Here is a 22,355-nt window from a genome sequence, read left to right on the forward strand (position 1 = left end):
GGGTAATTTTTTTTTTTTTTTTTTTTTTTTTTTTTTATAAATTCAGCTATTATCTTGTCTTGCGGACTATATGTAAACATCTGTTATGTGAATTAGCTCATTCAGGACAGTACTAAATAAAAAAACAACATGGGATTTTTATGAACCGTCTAACTTTGTTAACAGTATTAAGATTTAGCAGAGTCTGCAAGGGGTATGCAAACTTATGGGCGCAGCTGTGTATACCTACATAATCAACCTTTGCGATTATTTCACATTGGGTTGAGCAGGGTAAATATTTGAATGTTCTTAATCTTTATAATAAACTGTACCACAGCGCTGTTCAAGTCTGGAATCGGACAGGAAGTTCATTTAGCCTAACTGAAACAGCACTGCTGGGACACTATTTCGGCTATAATAGGTTTATATTAATGCGCGCCGTCATTTTTTTCTCTTGTAACAGCTCCTTCTTCAGGGACACTATTAAACAGATTTTCTTTTTTTTTTTTTTAATAAAACAAAGACAAAATATACATTGTAGATATGGTGTAGTTTTCTGTAATGAGATGTTCATTTAGTATTTCTAGAAGTAGACTCCAGTGTCAGTGCTTTGTGACATCATAGGTTTTCTGCACATTCAAGTCTTCCAGTCAGAGGACTTTGTGCTTGCTTGTTTGTTTGGTAACTTGATAAGCGGTGTTGTTTTTGTCTTATTAACTTCAAGAAATAGAAAAAAAGAGATACATATTTTCCGTCCACATAGCTTATTATTATGCGAATTTTGGGATGTCAAATTAAAAACTCTGGGTGTAACTCTGCAAATAAAATCTCGAAAATGCGTATAAAAAAAACTTTGTGTGCTCAATTCAGGTGGATAAATTTTTTTATTTGATAAGAAGACGTGCACATAAACTACGATGGAATCACAATAACCAAATAAATTCCTCGATGCACGTAAAAAAAAAAAAGTCATGTGACTTTGCCACAGCAAATCATGTGATTGGATAATTGGCTCAGAGAAGTAAAAGGTTGTGTTGATACATGGTGCCACTTTCCACGAAAGTGATGATGAACACATGGTGCTTTATTCGCAAGTGTTTTTTATACGATATTCCATTTTTTTCACATAAATTCACAACTTGGATGGAAACATATCTACAGGTGAAGGAATGACTGTTTATAGCTGTTATAACATAAATGATAAGAGGAGCTAATTCTTCTCATAAATGTTCCAAGACTTTAAATGTAACTACAAACAGTTAAAAAGCACAGTGTTTTGATATTAATAAATGAAAATGGTAATTAACTAATTGCTGCGGTATAAAAGGAATAAAACACTTCAGTTATGCTGGAAATTATTGGAAAATAATCAGCTTTGGTGTGACATCACACCACCCCAACATAGATAATTTTCCTACAACAGCACACCCCAAGGTGTTTTATTACTTTAATTTGCTCTAATCGTACAAATACAGAATACAGGCCCTAGGCCACCCACAAGGGGAATGTTTATTAAACAGATAATATAGCTAATTTGGGTAAAAGTTAAGATTTATTGTCCTGTGTGACTATATGATTAATGAACATAGTAAACTGTGTCTGTGTCAGAGTCATTGTCCTGAGGCTCCATATCCTTAGGTATGGAGCAAATGCAGCAGTTCCCCAAATCTCTCCAGCATTGTGCACAGTAGAGCACATTACAGCCCACAACAGAACAATGCACAGCACTCCGCTGCCTCATGCTTTCCACACACACCCAACACCAACACACACCCCACCCAAACCGTTCCAGTGGAGACAGCAGCATGGACAACACCTGAGAAAGACAGAAAGAGGAGACCATTAAAGAGAAGGTGTGAAAGATGATAATGTGTCAAACAGAGAGAAAGAGAGATCATTTTTGGTCCTTTTTAGTAATAATCAGGGTGTAACTGCATACACACCGGTTTTGGTGCTCGTCGCTGATGCCTGAGCTGTTTGCTCAACCGGTTGACAAAAGTAATGCGTCTCTGGATCTGGAGGTTATAGAGGAAAAGAATCCGTTTCTTCTCTCTCTATCCAGGAAGAACAACCACAAGAAAAGGCAAAGTCAAATATAAGAAAGAAACATAATTAATCTCAAACATACTTTAAAGCTAGAAAAATGGATTCTAGTTGTTTTTATTTGCAAATAAATGGAATGAGCTGGGTGAGACACAGTGGCATAAGCAGTGATCTGTTCTGTATAATAGTGTTATTGATGCTGCAGCTGTTTCAAGCCTGACGGAGCCTCTAATCCTTCTCATAGACACATGGATCCTCAGAACACAATGTGTCTAAAGCTATTAGTGTAAAACTTTCTCTGCTTATTATAACATATGCACACACACATATTTCTCCCTACACAACAAAGCCCACAAGAGTTGGATTAACACAAACGGTTCAGCTGTACACAAATGAACACTGTAAGAGATAATACAACAATAGGGATTTAGCTGTGCTCATGCTGCACGCTCTGTTAATTCTAATGAACCCAGTGAAACACACTGCAGCAAAGTGGTTAATACCTGTGAAAGTTACTCTGAGCCATGTTCTTTTATGTAAGAGTTTTCCACCATTCTGCAAGTGAGGCATATCAAATGCAGTGTAATACTTGTACTTTTAAATGGTCTCATTATTTATTTAGAAAGAAATGACAATAAGTACCCAAGAAACAAATTCAAGGTCTGCAGGCTAAAGTAAAAGGTTTAAAAAAAAAAAATAAAAAAAAAAAAAAAAGGAAAATGCTTTTTCATAAGCAAGAACATTTAGTATGCTAGATATGCATGTTTACATTCATAAGCAACATACTACCCAACATCTGTTAAGCTTAAAAGGCATGCAGGAGCATCTGATTTTAAACATGCAGTGTTGTTTTTACAGCTTCTGTTTTTGTTTATATCTCATACTAAATAGTTTTAGATCTTCAAATGAAATACAACATATAACAAAGGCAACCTGAGTCTACACACTATACAGTTTTTATTTTTTTACTGAAAAAAAAGTTACCCAACACCTTTCACCCATGTGAAAACTAATTGCCCCCTTAAACTTCAAATCTGGTTGTGACACCTTTAGCAGCAATAACTGCAACCAAACCCTTTCGATAACTGGAGATCAGTCTTTCACTTACTTCTAGGACTAGGATTTACTCCTACGTTTTGGATCATTGTCTTGCTGCATAATCCAGCTGCGCTTGAGTTTGAATTTGCGGACTGAAGACCGGACATTCTCTTTTAGGATTTTCTGGTAGGTAGCAGAATTCATGTTTCCCTCAATTATTGCAAGTTACCAGGCCCTGAAGCAGCTAAGCATCCCCACACCATCACACTTCCCCCACCATGCTTGACTGTAGGTATGATGTTATTTTTGTGGAATTCTGTGTTCGTTATATAGCAGATGTAATGGGACCACTGTCTTCTAAACAGTTCCACTTTCAACTCATCAGTCCACAGAACATTCTCCTAAAAGATTTGAGTATCATCAAGGTGTGTTTTGTCAAAATTCGGACAAGCCTTAAAGTTCTGGGTTAGCAGTGCTTTTCACCTTGCCACTCTTCCATGGATGCCATTTTTGCCCAGTGTCTTTCTGATAGTTGAGTCATGAACAGTGACCTTTATTGATGCAAGAGAGGCCTTTAGTTCCTTTGACATTGTCCTTGGTTCTCTTCTGACTTCCTGGATGAGTAGTTGCTGTGCTCTTAGGACTTTTGGAAGGTCAGCCACTTCTGGGAAGGTTCACTACTGTGCTGAGTTTTTCCATTTGGAGATAATGGCGCTCACTGTGGTTCTTTGAGTCCCAGAGCTTTTAAAATAGCTTTGTAACCCTTCCTAGACTGATGTATTTCAATTACTTTCTTCCTGGAATTTCTTTCAACTTTGGCATAATTTGTTACTGTGGAAGACCTTTTAACCAACTTCATGCTGGTGAAAAAGTTCTATTTAAGTGTTGATTTGATTGAACAGGGTTTGCAGTAATCAGGCCTGGTTGTGTCTAGTCCAGCTGAACCCCACTATGAATGCAGTTTCATAGATTTGGGGAATTAGTAACTATGGGGGCAAATACATTTTCACACAGGCCCAGTTGGTATTGGATAATATTTTTGCTTCAATAAATAACATTGTCATTTAAAAAACTGTATTTTATGTTTACTCAGGTTGCCTTTGTTTTATCTTAGATTTTGTTTTAATTTCTGAAACAATTTAGTATATATTAGTATATATATATATATATATATATATATATATATATATATATATATATATATATTATATATATATATATATATATATATATATATATATATATATATATATATATATATAATGTTTTTTTACTGACTTGATAATGTATAAGAAATAAAACTAAACCAAACTACTAAACAAAATAAGGTGCCTAAAACTTTTGCAATTTTTACATGCACACTATGACACTAGCCATTCAATTAAATAAATTATTTTAAATAATTTCAATTGGAAGTGTGCCTTGGATTACCTTTTTTGGATTATAATTTATTTTTTTAATATTTTTCCCTACCAAAGAGCACCTTCAAACATACTCCATAGAAGTTACATAGAGCTGAGCATACCGGATCTGTTCTTTGAACCCTGTGTTATTTATTTGCTGCTTATAATGTGTATTTTGTCTAATTTTTATAGATCATTATCAGTACTGGTTAATGCTCCCTGTATAGCAGAAAGCAATTTGGTATTGATTCAGAACATTGACAAAATTCTTTAATATCATTTTGAATAAATGACAGAATATAGGCATGTTCAGAGAGAATATACATACAGTGCTTAATTATGACTGCATTCCTGCTCATATTTCTATGTGAAAGCTGAAAGATTATATTGGGGCCTTGTATAAGAAGTACTAACTGTGTGAGTGTTTTGTGTCTGATACAGTGCTAGTTTAAATCCTATTCATCTCATATTGAAACTGTTTGTTATGTAACACTAAAACTATTTAGCACTGAGAGCTTACATATGCAGCAAAATGAGTCATTTGTGCTGCTCTGTGCAGAGGATGGACAAAGTTCCTAATAAATGACCAAACCACTTAACAACAAATACTCCTTCACAACTAACTGACCATATTAAACTATATATTGAACTAATCTATCAGTGTTACCTTGGGGAAGTAGAATGTAGTGATGACCCTGCGTAGGCGGTTTGTATAAACCTGCAAGCAGCACATGAGGCCCATTAGCAGCACTGGGAGGGTACTCCACAGGTAGTCAGCCTGACTCAGGGCATGAGGCTGTGGGAGACACTCTACACACACACACACACACACACACACACACACACACACACACACAGATACATTTTGTCCTCATCTCAGAAAAGCTAGTAAACAATTTCAATAACCCACTCTTCTAAGACTGCAGAATGACTCACGTTTGAAATATACAACTGCTGACATACAGTTGTTACACAAGTTTCCATTCCCCGTTGTTTTTAATGGAAATTGCAAAATATACCTCCATTAAAACAATAGAAATCTACCAGAATAGAATTCCAAAATGAAATATGAGTGTATCCTGCAACATGACAACAATTATTACCTGAGCTAAAAAAAAATATGAATGTTTGGGAGAGTAACAGTTACAGTTGGAACAATGGGCAAAGATCTGCCAAGAAATCTGGCAGCGTTAGACCAAATATCCAAAGATCCAAAAAGCTGCTCAGACAATAAGGGACAGTTTGGAAATTGTTATAAAAGTGGGCATTTAATTTTTGAGACATTTGAAGTGATTTCATTAGGTTTTTTGCCCTCTATTAATATTAAAACATGTTATGTTACTTGTGATACTGAAGGAACATCTGTGAAAAAAGCCCATTTTTTTTTGTTTGTTTGTTTTGTTCCTAAGTTCATGTAAAAGGGCAGTACAGTGGCACAGCAAGTAGCATTGCCTCCTTACAGTTCCAAGATCCTTGGTTCAATCCTGAGGTGGGATCAATGACTGTGAGGAGTTTCACATGTTCTTCCAGATTCCTCTGGGTTCTCCAGTTTCCTCCCACATTTAAAAAATATGCCAGAAGGTGGATTGACTAAGATAAATTCCTCCTATATGTGTGAATGAGTATCCCCAGGGTGCTTGGGGTGAATTCTCCTGCATTATGCCCAGTGTTTCCGGGATATACTCCAGATCCACAGCAACATTGACCAGGATAAAGTGCTTATTGAAGATGAATGAATTCAAGTTCATGTAAATTTTTGCACTCAGTTGTATAACTATGCTATTTACTCTGATATGAAATTTTTGAGAGTCTCATTTAATGTATTTTTTTCTGACCTTCAAATCCAGTTAACATACTTGGACCATAATATTTTTTTTCTTTTTTGCAAAAAATGATAACATTAAAATAATAAAATTCTGATCAGGGAAAAAAAAAATCTTGATTACAGACATATTCAACTAATATTTCTCATTTTTAAACAAATATAAGATTATTAAGCCTATTTCTACATATTTGTACTCATTCCAAGCTTGAAATTACAGTATTTTTTTCTTATTTTCAGCATTTCCTTCTAGAAAGAAGTAAATTATCTGCCAATAGAATAAGACAATTTTAAGATTCTTGTAATATATAATTTTTTGCAGTGGTTTGGTTATGCACCGGTCTTTCCTTATTTCAAATAGCATAGAAGAAGCAAAAGAAGAAATGTATACAGGCATGTGCAGTTTTGTTTGCCAACATGTAAAGGAGAGACCTGATTAGACAGAGGCCAGACTGAGCTCTGAGCTTGTGTTTAAACTGTCAGATCCAGAAACTTTGATCATCTTAAAAATCACAGCCATGCTAACCACGTCAGGACAGACAGGGTTCCAAAGCCTGTGACTTGCAAATACACATAGTAATAATTTTACCACATGCAGACATAACAGACATTCCTAGGACTGATATACTAAGAGCACTCTTGGAGATCTCTGAAGACTTTTGCATAATTGCATCATAGACTATCAAATCACAGAATATTAAATCAATGAGCAATACAGGATGTGGTGGACAGTCTTACTCTAAGCCATATTGTGAATGGACTCTAAATGGATAATGTTCCACCTTTCAGAACCAACAGCTCATTAACTTAATCTAGATAAGTGGAAGTGCTGAAGCCTGAGAGCTGAGAACTCAGAGATACAGTAAATGTGCAGAGACCTTGCCTGCATGTTCTTAGCTTGTTCATAGATGTAAAGCCGCTGTCTGATTTGGATCAGAAATCAGTGGTTAAGTTCAACCAGGGGTTAAATGCATGTTTCATGTCATCCATTTTCATTTATACAGTAGGAAAAAATATGCCATACATGTGGCATAAATGTGACATACAAGGCAAAGAAATGAATAAAGTGCAGAGAATTAAGTACAACCATCATAGCAGTGTAAAGAAAAAGTAATGAACAAAACTAGAAAGACACTTACGCCAGTTACTGGACCGCAAATCTAGGTTAGAGGAGGTGTTGAAGGCACCGATAGTTTTACGAAGGAGCTTAGCTAACATGGATTCTCCTCTAATGTCAATGTGTATTTCATGACTACCTGTAAATCAAGAGGAAATAATAGACGCAAATTTCTGAACATTTGACAAGTATACTGATTAAAGTAGGAACATTTTCATATTTGTGAATTATACTCACTTTTAACAGATTGCTCTGTAAAGGTATGCCTCCGGATGATGTCGAAAATGTGGTAAAGGACTCTATCAGTGGCCAGCAGAACACATACAAACAGAGCCAGAGATACAACCTGGACCAGGCTTGCTGTCTGTTGAGTTACATAAAAACAGCAAAATAAAGCTTTCATTTCAAAAGCAAAAATCTTGGAATTTACTGAACACAAATATTATATTATAATACAGCATGAACTATATCCTTAAAGATTGTACCACAGGTTGCAGCTCATTGGAATGGATTGTCAAGCTCCAGGGGTTGATGAAAGTGCTCTTTTCTGGTTTCTTCAAGGGCAGCAGATACCGCTTACCCTGAAAAAGTAGTTGTCGTCAGCTTGGAAAATAAGAAAAGTAGTGTTGTAGGGGGAAAATGGATCTTACCCGTCTCTTTCTTCGCTCATCAATCTGTCTAAAGTAGGTTGTAATGTAGACATTGTCAAAGCAGATATCTCTGGTGTATTTTCGTGCATATCCAAAAGCCCTTAGTAATAAAAATAAAGGAAGGCTATGAAAATCTAATATTAATACATATTATTAACCTAATAATAATAATTATATAACGTAATATACTGTATAATATATTTTTTTCAAGGATGACAATTTGCTTAAATTCATTTATAATATTCTTTATGGGTGTGAGTAATTTAGGGACATACAGTATACAGAGATTATTTTTTTCCTAATTATTCTTTTTTTTGTTTAAACAAAAGTAAATAGTGTTTAATTTTATCTGTGAAGCTAAATATGAATGTGTAATGGGGAGGGGGTTAAACGGTGTGCACTTACGAAATGAAAACAGTTATAAATGTGAAGGAGAGGAGGATCTGCATGATCCTGGATATTTGCTCGATGGTGTTTCTCTTCTCCTTAAATGTCCTGGTGAGCTCCTTGCGAAATTCGTCCTGAAAAACTGTGGTTCCAAACATGGGCTGATCCTCAATTTTCTACAGATTTCACAGGACAAAATGAACATGGCATGTAATACTCCCAAACATGCAAACATAAAATATACAGTACTGTGCAAAAGTTTTAGGCATATGCAAAGAAATACTGTAGAGCAAAGATGCCTTCAAAATAATGGAATCAAATGTTTCTACATTAAGAAAAATACTATAAAGAGCAGTAAACATTAATAAATGAAACAAAGTCAATATTTGGTGTGACAACCCTTTGCTTTAAAAAGTAAAAAGCTGTAAGTTTTATTGAGCATCTTGCAGAACCAGCTACAGTTCTTCTGGAGACTTTGACTTTCGCACTTGCTTCTTATTTTTGCAGCAAAATCCAGCTGCCTTCATTATGTTTTTTGTCTGAAAAGTGGTTTCATACATAACATGTTGCTTTCTTTACTGACATACAAGCATTTTTCTGTAACATTTCATTTTGTGCTCGAAATCTAATGTTTTGAAATCTAAAATATTTTTTTGTACTGACTCAATAATGTAGAAGTCATCAAATTTAAATCTATAACAAAGTGTGTACTAAACAAAATAGGGTGCCTAAGACTTTTGCATGGTAATGTATATTTTTTATTAAGCTTCAGTGGTTTAGAAGGAATATTGGACTGTGATATAAGGGCTTTAAAACCTAAGTGCTTGAATATGTTTCAGAGTCAGGAGTCAGTCACACTAGCATGTGAGCATTTTCATGTTAATTATCAGAATATAGCACGTTAATCAATGGATTGTGCGGTAGATGAAACTGTGACAATCCACTGTACCTCATAGACCACATTGGTGGTAAACTGTTCCCCGAGTTTACTGATGGCGGAATTGAGCTTGTCAAAGGTCTGTCCGAAGTTTCCCTCCACTGGGATCTGTTCCTTACACCATGGAGTCATTACTGAAGTGAATACATTGTTGAACCAATAAATACCTGGTAAAAGGAACTTGCAAAACCTAGTTGTTAATAGAAATTGACAACCTTGAGAAGTTATATCACTAAATCATATCTATCCATCCATTACTGCTTATCCTACACAGGGTCACAGGGATAGCCTTGAGCCTATCCCAAGGAACTTGGTGACACCCTGGATGGGGTGCCAACCCATCACACACACATTCACACACTATGGACAATTTGGAAATTCCAATCAGCCTACAATGCATGTCTTTGAACTGGGGAGGAAAACGGAGTACCCAGAGGAAACCCAGAAGCACGGAGGAACATGCAAGCTCTTCACACACAGGGCAGAGGCAGGATTCGAAACCCCAACCCTGAAAGTGCGAGGCACACATGCTAACCACAAAACAACCGTGCCCACTCAAATCTATCTATCTAACTAAATGCATAATATAAATTAAGCTCATGAGATAGATGTACAATGACTACACAGTGTTTGATGTAACTACTTACCTCTCATAACATTACAGAGAAAATCAAACTTCATAGGCACACATAGGAAATGGCTGATGACAGGGGATTTAATCGTGTCCATGCACTTGAGCCATGTATCACTGAACCACTCACTGCAGCGATCAATGCCCTTCTTTACCACATCTATACACAGCATTTTGTCCGTTACAACATGACAAGGTGTATACATTCACAAGTAGCATTCTTAATGGACACCACATAATGTGGCTAAATGATGCTACTAAATTGTCTTTGTAGCAGAGTAAATCCACACAAAGTACCATTTGAGTTGTCCCGCAGTGTGTGTGTCACTCACATTCACAGCGCATCATGGTCTTCGCAGTGTACTGCTCCTGTGTGCTGTTGCCTGTAGGTGTAATATTCTGACCAATGGAATCGTAGCCATACTCGCCCATCACTTCATTCCTGATGCCCTGGAACTGTCTACTCACATTCTGTGCCTCTTTCTGGAGTTGCACGCTGTCAGCCTGATGTAGGGGAGAGAAGAATGTTAGGACAGTGTTGATGAAGAACTCTCTAGATGTTTCTAATATATAAAAGCAATGTCATTCATTTGACAAACATCAACATACATTTATATAAGTAATCTGTCTTCACGACTAATGAAGAACGTCCAGCGTCCTTTCAATTACATCCTTCCACTTTCATTAGTTTCATAATCTTGTTTAATCCAGTGGTTCATTTTCATTTATATTATGCAAATGACATTTCTTTTAGTCTGCATCTGGGGTTGCAGAAAATGAAGTGCAAGCTAGTATAAATAAATTTTACAGTTTAACTCACCACTATCTCCTGGAACACCTGAATAAATGGTTCAGAAACCGTCCTCCACATAATCTTACTGTACCCAATTTGCAGGTCTATATTGCAGCCGATAGAGAAGACCACATCCTGGACATTATGTTGGATATTGGAGATTGGACCTGAGAGGACACACTTTAGCAGGTGAGCTTAACTCTCCTGAATTGTTTGTTATATTGAATATACTGAATATTGTTTGGAAAACAGGCATGAGAATAGAACAGTGCAGATATATATATATATATATATATATATATATATATATATATATATATATATATATATATATATATATATATATATATATATATATTCATTTCATGTCTAGGTGCTCTATAATATGTATGTATAACTACTCTCTCCATACAGAAAATTTTTCAGTTTAAGATTGTATTAAGATTAAGTATGTATAAATCCTGTGGTCATTTAACTGAGCATAATCAAAATGCACAGGATACATACTCCCTCTTTATCCTAGTGGGAAAGCTAATTCTGTGGCAATAGCACTATTTGACCAGGGAAAATATTTTCCTGAAAATCAGAGTAGAGCAACAAAAAGTCCAACCTGCATCATGCAAAACAGGAAGCATTTCAAGCAAGTTTATTTTAAATATATATACCTTGATAGAGACACTGTATTATGAACAACATTGCATAAGCCTGTCCACGAGAACCAAGAATGCTGGGAAACATCAGAAGAACTGAGCAACGAAAATATGAAGACAGCATCCCACCTAGAACACACAGTGCTTTAAAAGAGCACACACATAACTTTAAATAAACGTTCACAGCTTATTTCAGTCCAAATTTCACATCAGCAAACCAAGTGTATGAAAGTACTAGAAAGACGAGAAACATACCTATAAAAACATATCCAACTATGACTCTGTGAAAGTTGGTCAGTGAAATGTTGTACATGAGTCCAAGAAACAAAGCTATAAAGATAATGAGCAAAAAAATATCATATGAATTCGTTTTAAAATTCATGGCCAAAGAGCTTAATATTTTTGAAGCAAAACACAGGACTATGTTCTGACCAGTCCCACTGATGGCTCCAAATACAGCTCCTATTAAAAGTCTGGCCAAAGGATAATCAGATGTTGGTCCGAACAGGAATCTGTGTGCCACGTCAGGTAGGATAAGCTTACTGACCCTCTCCAATGCTTTATATGTAAATTTAAAAAAATATATATATACATTGTTAAATTATTAATATAAAGAATATTACTAAATTCCAAAATAGCATTATTTAAATGAATAACATACTTGAATGGGGTGCTTTTTTCCTATATTTCCCTCTAGGTTCCTCCATTTCCTGAGCCCTCATTGTCCACTGCAAAAGTCAGCTCTTTCCGAATCGTGTCAGTTGAAAAGTGATGTAATCGAGTTCTGAGCTGCTTTTGTTTCAATTTGAAATTAATCAACAACTGTCAACTGTACTTTTTTGAACTGCGTGAAAAAAAGTTCACAGAAATCAGCCATTGACATTGAAGCTGTGTATTACCTGCTATGAAAAAGTGAGACTTTTATGAGAAGGTAGAATAGACAGTATAGAAGGCATAAAGCGAGCTAATTTAAAGTGTTTCCACTTTAACATGTAAACATTTTGTTTTGTTTTGACAGGATGAAACTCAACAGCCAGGTGTTAAGGATCTTTCGCAGTTCAGCATGGAGTCGTGCCTGGCGCAGTCTTGCAGCGTTTTTGCTTGGTCTGTTGCTTGCCTTCATTTATGGTGCAATAGCACTGTACATACAGAAACATGCGCTTTGGTACTGCATCATCACCACGGTAACCATGGCCGCCTTCACAGCGTTTGGAATGGGTCTCGTCGTTAGCGTGCGGACCAACGTCACACTCATGCTTCCCATGCTGTGCTCCAGTAAGTATCCTTTCCATCATTTAGGACTATGTCTAAAAGAACTTACTTCTTATACAGTAGCACTAAACTCGATGTGATTGAGTATCTTATGCATATTATTTGGGTTATACAACAACTATCTCCACTGTTTATTAGGCTCAATGACAAATCCATTTTGCTTGATTACATTCATAAAACTATTCATTAAACCCATTGAATATTTCTGGAGCTCTCTCCTCATGTGTTTATTCTACCTGTGAAGGGGAAGGTAAAAAAATCCTGCTCTTCCTCATCATCACCCTTATGATTCAAGGCCCCTTGAACAACACTCTGGAGAACTTTGACCGAGCAGCAGCCAGCGTGTTGTGCGGAGCCGAGTTAGCCATGAACCAAACCCAACAACTCATGCAGCGAGCTTCCACTCCTCTGCTGCGTAAGTCATGCACACTAGCCTTCACTGCATGTTCCTAAAGTCATTGTTCAAAAATTGTTCTCTTATTTGAGATACATCTGACTTTATTTATGTTATCTGAAAGGAAAGGGTATTACATAATTCATAAATGACTCACATTGGTGCTTTTGTTGCTTTTGTTTCTGGGTACATAGCTGTACTGGAGAAGGTAAGAGAGGTCAGCAGGAATGCCTACTCACTGGCAGGCAGAGTGCAGAACTTGATCAGCGCCCTTACAGAGTCTGTACGCCATGTCTGTGAGTGAATTACAGTGTACTTCATTGACAGCTGGACAAAGCAGGATCCCATGGCAACCACCTTATCCTCTCTTATTCTAACCTTTTTCAGCTCGTTCTCTGAGAAGCGTGCTATACTTCTTGGCGAGCATCGGGGATATCTGTAATGCGAAGATGGGGACACCGTATAAGAAATGTAACTCTGTGTTTGACGAGGGCCGTGCTGACTGTATGGAGCTGCTCTCAGTGTTCTCTTTCCTCTGCCACATCGTGGATGGCTTCAGGCCACTCTGTGGCCTCACGCGCGGTCAGCCTCTCCACAGATGTATTATTGTGACCTTTGCAGACTTGTAATTAACATCTTTACAGGAAGCTTTTGATCATTGCCTTCTCACTCATTACTGTGGTGAAGTTTGTTTTTTCCTTGTATTTTTTTCCATCCAACTTGGTTTTGTAAAAGGCTATATATATATGATTACTATGCGTTTACATACACAATGTACCAGGTTGTATTATATAGCACAGAGCTTTCGATTAATGCTTTATAGTCATTCTATTTGTCTTCAATGTGTCCCTATAACATTAACATACTTTACATAAAAAGACTTTCTGGGTCACTGGCTGTAGAACATTTGTGGTTTAAAATTTTTGTACCAACTAGAGAGCAGTGTTTTAGCATAAGAGCTGCTCTGAATGCTGAATGCTGAGCATGCACAATGGTTTTCTCATTTCCCTTCTCATTCTTGTCCTGGCTGACCATGACTCATTCACTTCCCTCTTTTACCAGCATGTTCTCATTTGAATAAATTATTGTTTTATATCCGCTTCTGTGGCAAGACAACCTTACCGACAGTGCTGCCTATAAATCCAAACATGACCTCAGTGTACACACACAGCCTCAGACAATAATAAAAGAAAAAAGAAAAAAAACAAAACAATAATAATATCCAGAAGTTCTTGATATTAACTCAGAATGTGCAAGTATCATCTGAAAGGCTAAAAACTTACCATTTTAATGATATGTAGAGTACTTTGTGCTTTTACCTTCTCTTTTTTTATCACTGACTTCATAATATTTGCAACATTTATTGTAAAATGTAGTATTTCTCCTCATCTTGTTCCCAACAGTTGGTGAGTTCTTCTGTGTCATACCTTCATATATTGGCAACCATCTAAAGACTAAACTGGCTTTCCGTAAGTTCTGCAACTCCTTCCTGTTCTCACCTAACATTATTGCACCCAGTTGTTTCAGGATATAGTAACATAGTCAGTTAAGACCATTGACTATATATAAGATCTAGATATTCTGTTATATATGGTTTATGATTAAAGCTGGGTCTTCTATTAATTTGTTTGATTTCACTCTAGCAATTATTGCAGCATTCAATCAAATGAAGAAAGAGTTTGAATTCAATATGTCAGCCTCTGTGCGCTTTGAGTTGAATCTAAACAGCAGTCAGTCTGGGCATGATATGGCTCAGAAGATCATGGAGGAGGTGTCACAAGACCGAGAGCGTGTCCTGGACCTCATGGGTCTACTGACCTATGTGGGCTTCTTTTTGTTGCTGTTCTTGTACCTAAAGTGAGTCCACCATGAGTAGCCAGCAAACACCTCAGTCTGTTCATTACTGCCATTTATTTTATCTTGTAGACATAAAGATCCAGAAAAGTTCCCTACTGAATTAGAAAAATAGAATTAGATATTGTAGTTCAGGATTTAAATAAAGTGGTACACTCACTCAAACAGGGTAAATGAAATCTGGCTTTGTGTGAGGGAAATTTAGCATGCATACTTACAGTTTGAGATTTATTTATTTATTTTTAATTAATTATTATATAAATGGTTATGCAGAACCATAAAGCATGTGTGTTTATTACTTACTGTATGTACATTTTCCATGGATGAAATGGAAGTAGTAGTACACTGCAATATAATCTGTTGAATGTGTAGTCTGTGATACTTTGTGTTGATATTTTTTGCGCTTGTGAACAGGGCAGTCCTGTACAAAAACCGTTACCTTCATTCAGACGATTTTGACAACTTCTACATAACAGAGCAATTTGTAGAGCTGGATCGCAAGTTCTCTAGGCAAGGAAAACCAGCAGTCCTGCCCCTCAGTAAGAAAGAGGCTTTGACCTACATCACACCTTGTAAGTGAGTGTGAGTGTGTGTTTGGATTATTTAAAAATGATAAAGACAAAAAATGTCAGACTCAGTAATTGTTAAAGAGGAGCCAAAACTGTGCCAATCACTTCCATTTACTGTGTCACACACCACAAGACTGTTTGCGGTTGACGGCTCGAGAGAGGCGGACAGTCATGACCGGCCTGGTGTCCGTGCTTAAGCACATGGTAATGGGCTGTGTGGTGATTGCATTAGACCTCATGGTGTTCTGGGTGTTTGACATTCTACATTATCATGCTCAGACAGAGGTAGTGGCCAGAGGTAAGAGGCTTTGTACTGTTCACTTCTTATATATTCTGATACATTATATGCTGGCCTTTTTAATTGGCTACATAATTTGACATTGATATTGATGATTGAGAAATTTGAGGTAAAATAAATTCAAATAGGCTACATAATGACTTATGAATCATCACTTTTAAATGATGTCTGCCTTTTATAGATAGGGACTAATTCAAGCAAAGTGTAGATCTGGTACTTCTTACTATAATATTATATTAGTATACCTTATTTCCATTAGACAATGTGCATGCTCACAATACCATTTCATCATACATATTATGATGAAAGCTCCAATCATCAAAATTCATTTTAAAGGACGAGTTAATAATTTATGAAAGTGTTTCGATACCTTTAAAAAAAATTGACTCGCAATACAGCCCTCCAGTGCATCTACATTTTTCCTCTACTTCCCCACTCCTGAAAAATTCGGACCATTCCATCTGCTCCAGATGTTATTTTTCTTTGTACCCACCCACGATATTTTCTAATGAATTTACTTGGGTCTATTTTCCAAAAATGAAAAATGTTGCACAGTGGTCCCATGTAAATTAAATTGCCTTTATTTGTGCTGTAAGCTTTACATCTGACCGCTTGCTCCCATGACTGTTGTTGGGTCCCGGGGATCCCCACCCTGATACACACCTCCCGATGAGGGAGAGGACTTGGCTTGTCAATGTTCTAATTGAGATTGTCATTTGATGTTCATAGCAGGTAGGAGAATACTCCAAAAGTTACAAACTGCTCCTTTAAAACTGCTATGACACATACAAATAATGAACAATAGAATGAGATTTCACCAAATTCTCAATGTTGACACTAGGCACTATTCGAATCTCAATTTCCTCCTTTTCTAAATAACACAGTCTTCTAATATTGGTTCATATGTTTCTCCAGCTCCTTTGGTTGTGGACATACAAGTGAATGGCTCAGGCTATGCTTCTGACATCTTTAAGGATATTGTGGCCTCCTTTGACGTTCTGCAGAAGGGGAACATTACAATCCTGAGCAAGAAGTGCCTGATGGAACCTCTGAAGCCAGAATACATGGTCTACCTATTCATAGGTATGAATGTGCTGCGTGTGAATGAACCAGCAACTATCTAAGGACATCTGGTGGTTAGGACTGGTACTACGCATGCGATCAACATTTATGCCAATTTGGTGTCCAGTTGTATCACGTTTGGCAGTTGTACAAAAATAATAAAAGAGAAGTGTTCAAGGGGATCTCATTAAAATGCTGAACTTCTAGAAGAACAGAACAGGAAGTAAACCTGCAGTGACATTTTAAAGTAATACTTTTTAATTAATTATGTAGTTTTATGAAATACAACTGTTGCTGTATCATAAATTCAGTTCTTTACATGGTGGGAGTTTTATTAGACCTAGTCTTTTGTGTTACATACAAATTATTTATTAAATCGAAATGATGGTTACTAGCTACAATATAGGCAACATTCATCTAAATGTGACCTACATTGTTTTACTGCTAAAGCTATCATATGGGGTGATAACATACAGTTTCAATTTTATGGTAGAGCTCTCAATCTGTACAATCTGCAATACAGTCATGCAAAGCAGCTGGATATCTGGCTTCTTCATTTTAGGCTTTTGTTTACATTTACCAGCCCAGAAATGATCTCTGCCCTAGCTTGAAGAGAATTGCTTGGCTTGGACTTTTATCCCTTTTCCTCACAATATGCTGCATACATAATGACCTGTATTTGACATATGACACACTTTATGCTCATTCACAGGCTTTCTTTATGGTCTTGTCTTTCTCCTGGTGCTTGCTGGAGGTTATGCGAAACGACTGCAGAGGTTTGTGTGTGCACGGTACCACCCTCAGCGGGAAAAAGTAAGACAAACACCATCTACACAACAGCCATAGTTAAGGTGTTGTTTTTTTTTGCAGTAGTCAACAGTTTTTCTTTTCTTGGTAATCCCCTTCATAGTATCCAAAAACAATTCTTCTCATTCAGCCACAACAGCATTAGTGAGATCAGGCACTGATTTTGGGAGAGAAGGGCTGGTGTACAGTTGGCATTCCAGTTCATCTAGTCATTCTATACAATAGTGTGCTTTCAACTTTGTGGCAACAGTTTGGGGAAGAACCTCATATGGGTGTGATGGTCAGGTGTCCAGATACTTTTGGACATATAGTGTACCACTTTAAATCGTTCTCTAGCAGCCACATGCAACATAGCTGTATAATACGCATAATTAGCAGAATTTTGACTTTAACCTTGGCTTGTAAGACCTGTTTTTTTAGAGAGAGAGAGAGAGAGAGAGAGAGAGAGAGAGAGAGAGACTAATTTGTATTTGGTTCAATTTCTGTTAGAGTTTTGTTTATGTTTAGAAACGTATTTTCCCACCATAGTTTAATAGGACAGTATTGGTTAGTAGGGACTATAAATATTGGTGTGCAATAATGTTGACATTTTAGGCATCCAGCTGCATGCATTATTGACCTCAGTGAATGAGGAAAACAAACGGTATTTCAGCTATTTTAAGATTGCTATACAGAGAGAAAATTCCTTTCTATACACCTCTTCATAGATATACAGTACTGTAGTTCAGAAAGCACCTAATCAGCACTACACTAGGGTATTTTAATACCCTGTATACACCTGCTGTATAACGGGTGAAACATTGGTTCTTTTTGTTTCTTTTGCTTGTTGCTTTTGCCTCTGTTTTCCCACAAAATGCATTCCAAAAAGTCAGAATGGCACTAACATAGGCCATAATAATAATAACGATAATGAGAATAAAACAATAAAAGATAGAACATTATGTGTGAAAACTAAACGATTTGGTGCAATGGATATGAAAACTTTACACCCTCTTATTGACATTGTAGGTTTTTGTTATGTAAAGCCAGAAATCAAGATAAAAACCTGTCAGACATTTTCACCTTCAAAAACTAAATTGAAGTGTAACTTTAAGAGAGACCTTTGGAGGGTAATCTTGCTCTTGGCAAATGTCCCTGTCTTCTCCACTTATTGATACACCTCTCCTGATCAGTACCTTTGGACAATAAGATTCCACTGAGGTTCTGTCAACTCCTTGCAAACCGTGGTTATATAGTACCAGTATGATGGTTTCAAGGAAATCCTACAAGAAATGATTTTTATTTAGGGTAAACCTGAATAACTTTTATTGATGGCAACTTTATGCTACTTACCTTTGACCATAATTTTTAATGAATGGTTAACTCTGAACGCAGTTATAGTGCCCATTATAAAAAGGTGTGCATACAGTGGTTTTTTTTATTTCAGTAATTTCCACTAATAATTATCTATTTGTTTTTCTCTTTGTTGGTGTCATGGTCATATTAAATATAAGAGTGTCTAAAATTTTCCCCGTTTTACAGGTGAGGATTCTGCGACTCCGCAGTCGCATCCTCTCTCAGCGTGGCTCGCTGGGGAAAACTTTGCTGCGGGTGGTGGCCAGGGAAAAAGAGAACCAGGGAAATGGCAGTGTACTGCAAACGTTGATACTGCGGTGAGTCACACCCCATACAGTTCTAGGTGGAATTAGCTAATGATTAGCCAGGCACAAGTAAATACTGTTCTGGAGGAAAACATGTTGTTTGAACAGCTTAAAGTTGGACGATTAAGGGAATGATGCATGCAAATAATACGATTCAGTAACAATAGCAGCCGGAATTAAATAGTACCTGTTAGTCCTCTTATTTTAAATGATTAAATATGTATTGATTATATTTAATCATTAATTATGAAGTTACGATAACTCTGCAATTGTCTGTGCTTGAGGAGATTAGGAATGAGGGAGCACTGCCAGATCTAGTAATGGTCTTTCCTGTGTGCAGTGTATACAGTGGAGCCATCACAGTCAGATCTGTGTGTCTGTATGTGTTTGCAGTCTGCCAGGTGGAGTCACCATAGCCAGATTCATGGGATTCTGTGATAAGTCATGCCTGGCCTGTGGGAAAGCTGTGAAGGTCGAAAACAGCTCGGATGTGTACACCTGCTCTACTCAAAACTGCACAGGTCATCTTAGTATTCATGTTAAAGGAAATATTGCCTTTAATATCACAGTCTGCGTATCCCCGAGCTCAATCATATCGAGTTTAAACATTTTGCTTTAGTATTCAGAGGATCCAGAAGGCCTTGATTTGATTAGCTTGATGTTTTAATTTATGCTTGGAAATAAAGAACAGGAAATAGTAGATAGATACCATCAGCTTGAGTATACAGTATGAAGTATAGCTCTCAAAACTCTGTGTGTGTATATACTCATTTGTTTTCAGGGTGTTTCTGCATGCAGTGCTTCAGGGTAATGGGGAACATCTGTGCTGTCTGTATGGGCCCCCTGACATTCCAAGAAGACTCTGAATATGAGCTGTGAGTCAACTGTTATTGAACTTAACACAAGCCAACACATAGCTAAAGCTGAAGTTTACAGTTGGGGCACGACACCAGAAGGAAAACAAATCAGAATGTTGAAACCACATTTCAACATTAGATTTCAAAGATCCTTGAGCATATATTAATTTAACCAGTTATGGACAAACTAACACTGTTTCAGCAAAATATATTCTTATTAGGATTTTATCTTTTTGTGGTGATGCCATTGACAAATTGAATGGGCATATAACAATAAGTAAATAGCTCTCATGCACACACAGTGTACAGTGTTGGCTTTTGTATGCTTTTGTATGACTCTGTATTATTATAGGTTATACTACAATGATACTGCTTCGTTCCTTAGTATTATAAGTGGCAAAATTATTGTTTGAAATATATAGATAATTGTGCTATTTGAGTTCATTCAAGGTGACATTGTAGCACAGCTCCAATATCCTTAGTTCGATCCTTAACCGTGCTTTTTGTCTGTGTGGGGTTTCTGTGAATGTTCTCTCCGTGTCCATGTGGGTTTTCCCAAGGTTCTCTGGTTTCATCGGATTGGTTATGCTAAATTGCCCCTAAATGATTGCGCATATGTGCAAGCAGGGGCACACTTAGGCAGCACTAGGCAAAGGTAGGCAACTGCTTTGGGCCCCCAGAAGCCAAGGACCACCTAAAAAGAAAAATTTTATATATTGTTAATTATTAATGCAAAATAATGTATGCTGAAAATATAACATTGATGATATATCACTGAAATGATTCATATCACTGTTATTTCAGCACCTTTCCCCAACCCCATTTGAATAGGGCCCTATTCCTATTTTTTGACTAGGTCCCTTAAATCACTAAATCCACCCGTGTGTACGAGTGCACTATGCCATGCGAAGGACTGGCATTGCACTTACAGTAAAGTATGTCCCCACCTTGGACCCAGTGCCTGGGATGGGTTCTAGATCCATGAACCTGATCAGAACAAACTCCTTACTAAAGATGAATGAATGTATGAATGAATGAGTTAATTTAGTCAAGAGAAGGCAACAATTAAAACTGTGTTAGGACCAGATATGTGCTACCTTTTAAATGAAACACATGGTATCACAGAGACTCCAGTGATGAGGAGCAAGTGAATCTGTGGGAGGTGGCTATGACATCACCACACATCAATCAAAATGCTGACAGGATGAGGCTGATGAGGAGGAACCCTGTAAATACTGAGGACCTGAGTGATTCACACACCAGCAACTCTGAGCTCAGGTAGTGAAGTCACTTTAGCACTCTACACAGAATGTACACCATATCAGATCATGTTATATGACCTTTATATTTTCGTGTGTGTATTTCATTGACAGAGCCAGTGAAGACCAGTGCCATAACTTATATGCACCAAAGCTTGAAAACATAGTTTGAGACCTGTGCAAGACAGAAGCCACTCAGTCACCTTCCAGTACAAATCCAGCATTTATTACTTTAACCCAATAATTGTATAAAAGCATGCTCATCACTGTAGGGTTTGTGTTTTCATTGCGAAAGCTTTAAAAAAAATAATAAAAAAACAAACAAACAAAAAACAGTTATTGCTTTTCAGATGTACTATGAGAATGTGGTCGAGCTGGTTGGGTGTTGAGTTATTGCTCTACTTTTTCATGGCCAGCGGCTTTGTGGAATTCTCGGTATGGGCGCCTCTGCACTAAAACAATAGCTCAGGATGTCCAAATCCATCTTAGGATCTTCTGCTTGTGCTCTGACATGGCAGAAAAAAACATCTCAAACAAGTCCTGCTAACACACAAAACTTACCATTGACCATTTTAGCACGAGAGACGATTCGTTGCCTCCTTCGTTTGAACTATTTCACTGTTTGTCTTTTTGTTGTTGTTATTGTTGTTTCTCCGACATTTTTTTGGAAAGCCAGTCAACTAAATTGTAAATTGTGAACATAAGTTTCCTATTATCAACGGGACTAACAGAAAATCTTAATTCACATAGATAAAATAATAGTATAAATCAACGAATCTAAGGACCTACTCTGACGCGCTTGACTTTGAATCAAACGAATCAGAACCCGGACACACAGTACACAACATTATTCTAATAGAATGATTCAAAAGAATCGACTCAGCTAAATGACT

General features: G+C 36.9%; 2 protein-coding genes across 7 annotated transcripts; one reads left to right on the plus strand and one right to left on the minus strand.

Moving 5' to 3' along the window:
- Positions 1 to 850: 850 nt before the first annotated feature.
- dcst1 (DC-STAMP domain containing 1) lies at positions 851 to 12,481 on the minus strand. Of its 4 annotated transcripts, XM_017479854.3 has the most exons (17): positions 12,350 to 12,481; positions 12,112 to 12,178; positions 11,883 to 12,008; positions 11,706 to 11,780; positions 11,466 to 11,594; positions 10,828 to 10,967; positions 10,340 to 10,511; positions 10,024 to 10,167; positions 9,389 to 9,510; positions 8,458 to 8,615; positions 8,053 to 8,152; positions 7,888 to 7,983; positions 7,640 to 7,766; positions 7,425 to 7,541; positions 5,131 to 5,273; positions 1,923 to 2,033; positions 851 to 1,795 (listed from the first exon to the last, which is right to left on the minus strand). In XM_017479854.3, the coding sequence occupies exons 2-17, from the start codon at positions 12,170 to 12,172 to the stop codon at positions 1,556 to 1,558; spliced, it is 2,061 nt and encodes a 686-aa protein (XP_017335343.1). In that variant the 5' UTR covers positions 12,173 to 12,178; positions 12,350 to 12,481; the 3' UTR covers positions 851 to 1,555. The 4 variants fall into 4 exon arrangements, with proteins under 4 accessions (XP_017335343.1, XP_017335353.1, XP_017335372.1 ...); XM_017479864.2 differs by lacking the exon at positions 12,350 to 12,481 and having other exon boundaries at positions 11,466 to 11,579; positions 12,112 to 12,199; XM_017479883.2 differs by lacking the exon at positions 12,350 to 12,481 and having other exon boundaries at positions 11,883 to 11,962; positions 12,112 to 12,197.
- Positions 12,277 to 22,037, plus strand: dcst2 (DC-STAMP domain containing 2). 3 transcript variants are annotated; one of them, XM_017479816.3, is made up of 16 exons: positions 12,277 to 12,362; positions 12,469 to 12,725; positions 12,967 to 13,137; positions 13,311 to 13,412; positions 13,504 to 13,698; positions 14,520 to 14,585; positions 14,760 to 14,973; positions 15,385 to 15,542; positions 15,673 to 15,837; positions 16,753 to 16,920; positions 17,612 to 17,712; positions 19,228 to 19,358; positions 19,740 to 19,867; positions 20,128 to 20,221; positions 21,329 to 21,481; positions 21,577 to 22,037. In XM_017479816.3, exons 1-16 carry the CDS (start codon positions 12,355 to 12,357, stop codon positions 21,632 to 21,634), a joined length of 2,169 nt encoding a protein of 722 aa, XP_017335305.1. In that variant the 5' UTR covers positions 12,277 to 12,354; the 3' UTR covers positions 21,635 to 22,037. The 3 variants fall into 3 exon arrangements, with proteins under 3 accessions (XP_017335305.1, XP_017335323.1, XP_017335314.1); XM_017479834.3 differs by having other exon boundaries at positions 13,018 to 13,137; XM_017479825.3 differs by having other exon boundaries at positions 12,292 to 12,381.
- Positions 22,038 to 22,355: the final 318 nt, after the last annotated feature.

The sequence above is a fragment of the Ictalurus punctatus genome, chromosome 1 (assembly GCF_001660625.3).
Source record: "Ictalurus punctatus breed USDA103 chromosome 1, Coco_2.0, whole genome shotgun sequence".
In the NCBI taxonomy this organism is placed as follows: domain Eukaryota; kingdom Metazoa; phylum Chordata; class Actinopteri; order Siluriformes; family Ictaluridae; genus Ictalurus; species Ictalurus punctatus.

Bases quoted from the DNA above. Each gene is read 5' to 3' on its own strand.
- dcst2 (XM_017479816.3), top strand. The intron at 17,713-19,227 runs GTAAGACAAACA...CCCGTTTTACAG, and splicing joins ACCACCCTCAGCGGGAAAAA to GTGAGGATTCTGCGACTCCG. The intron at 19,359-19,739 runs GTGAGTCACACC...ATGTGTTTGCAG, and splicing joins CTGCAAACGTTGATACTGCG to TCTGCCAGGTGGAGTCACCA.
- dcst1 (XM_017479854.3), bottom strand. From the start codon at position 12,172: ATGAGGGCTCAGGAAATGGAGGAACCTAGAGGGAAATATAGGAAAAAA. The intron at 5,274-7,424 runs GTAAGTGTCTTT...GTGTGTGTGTAG, and splicing joins TTTGCGGTCCAGTAACTGGC to AGTGTCTCCCACAGCCTCAT. The intron at 2,034-5,130 runs GTAACACTGATA...CTTCCTGGATAG, and splicing joins CTACATTCTACTTCCCCAAG to AGAGAGAAGAAACGGATTCT.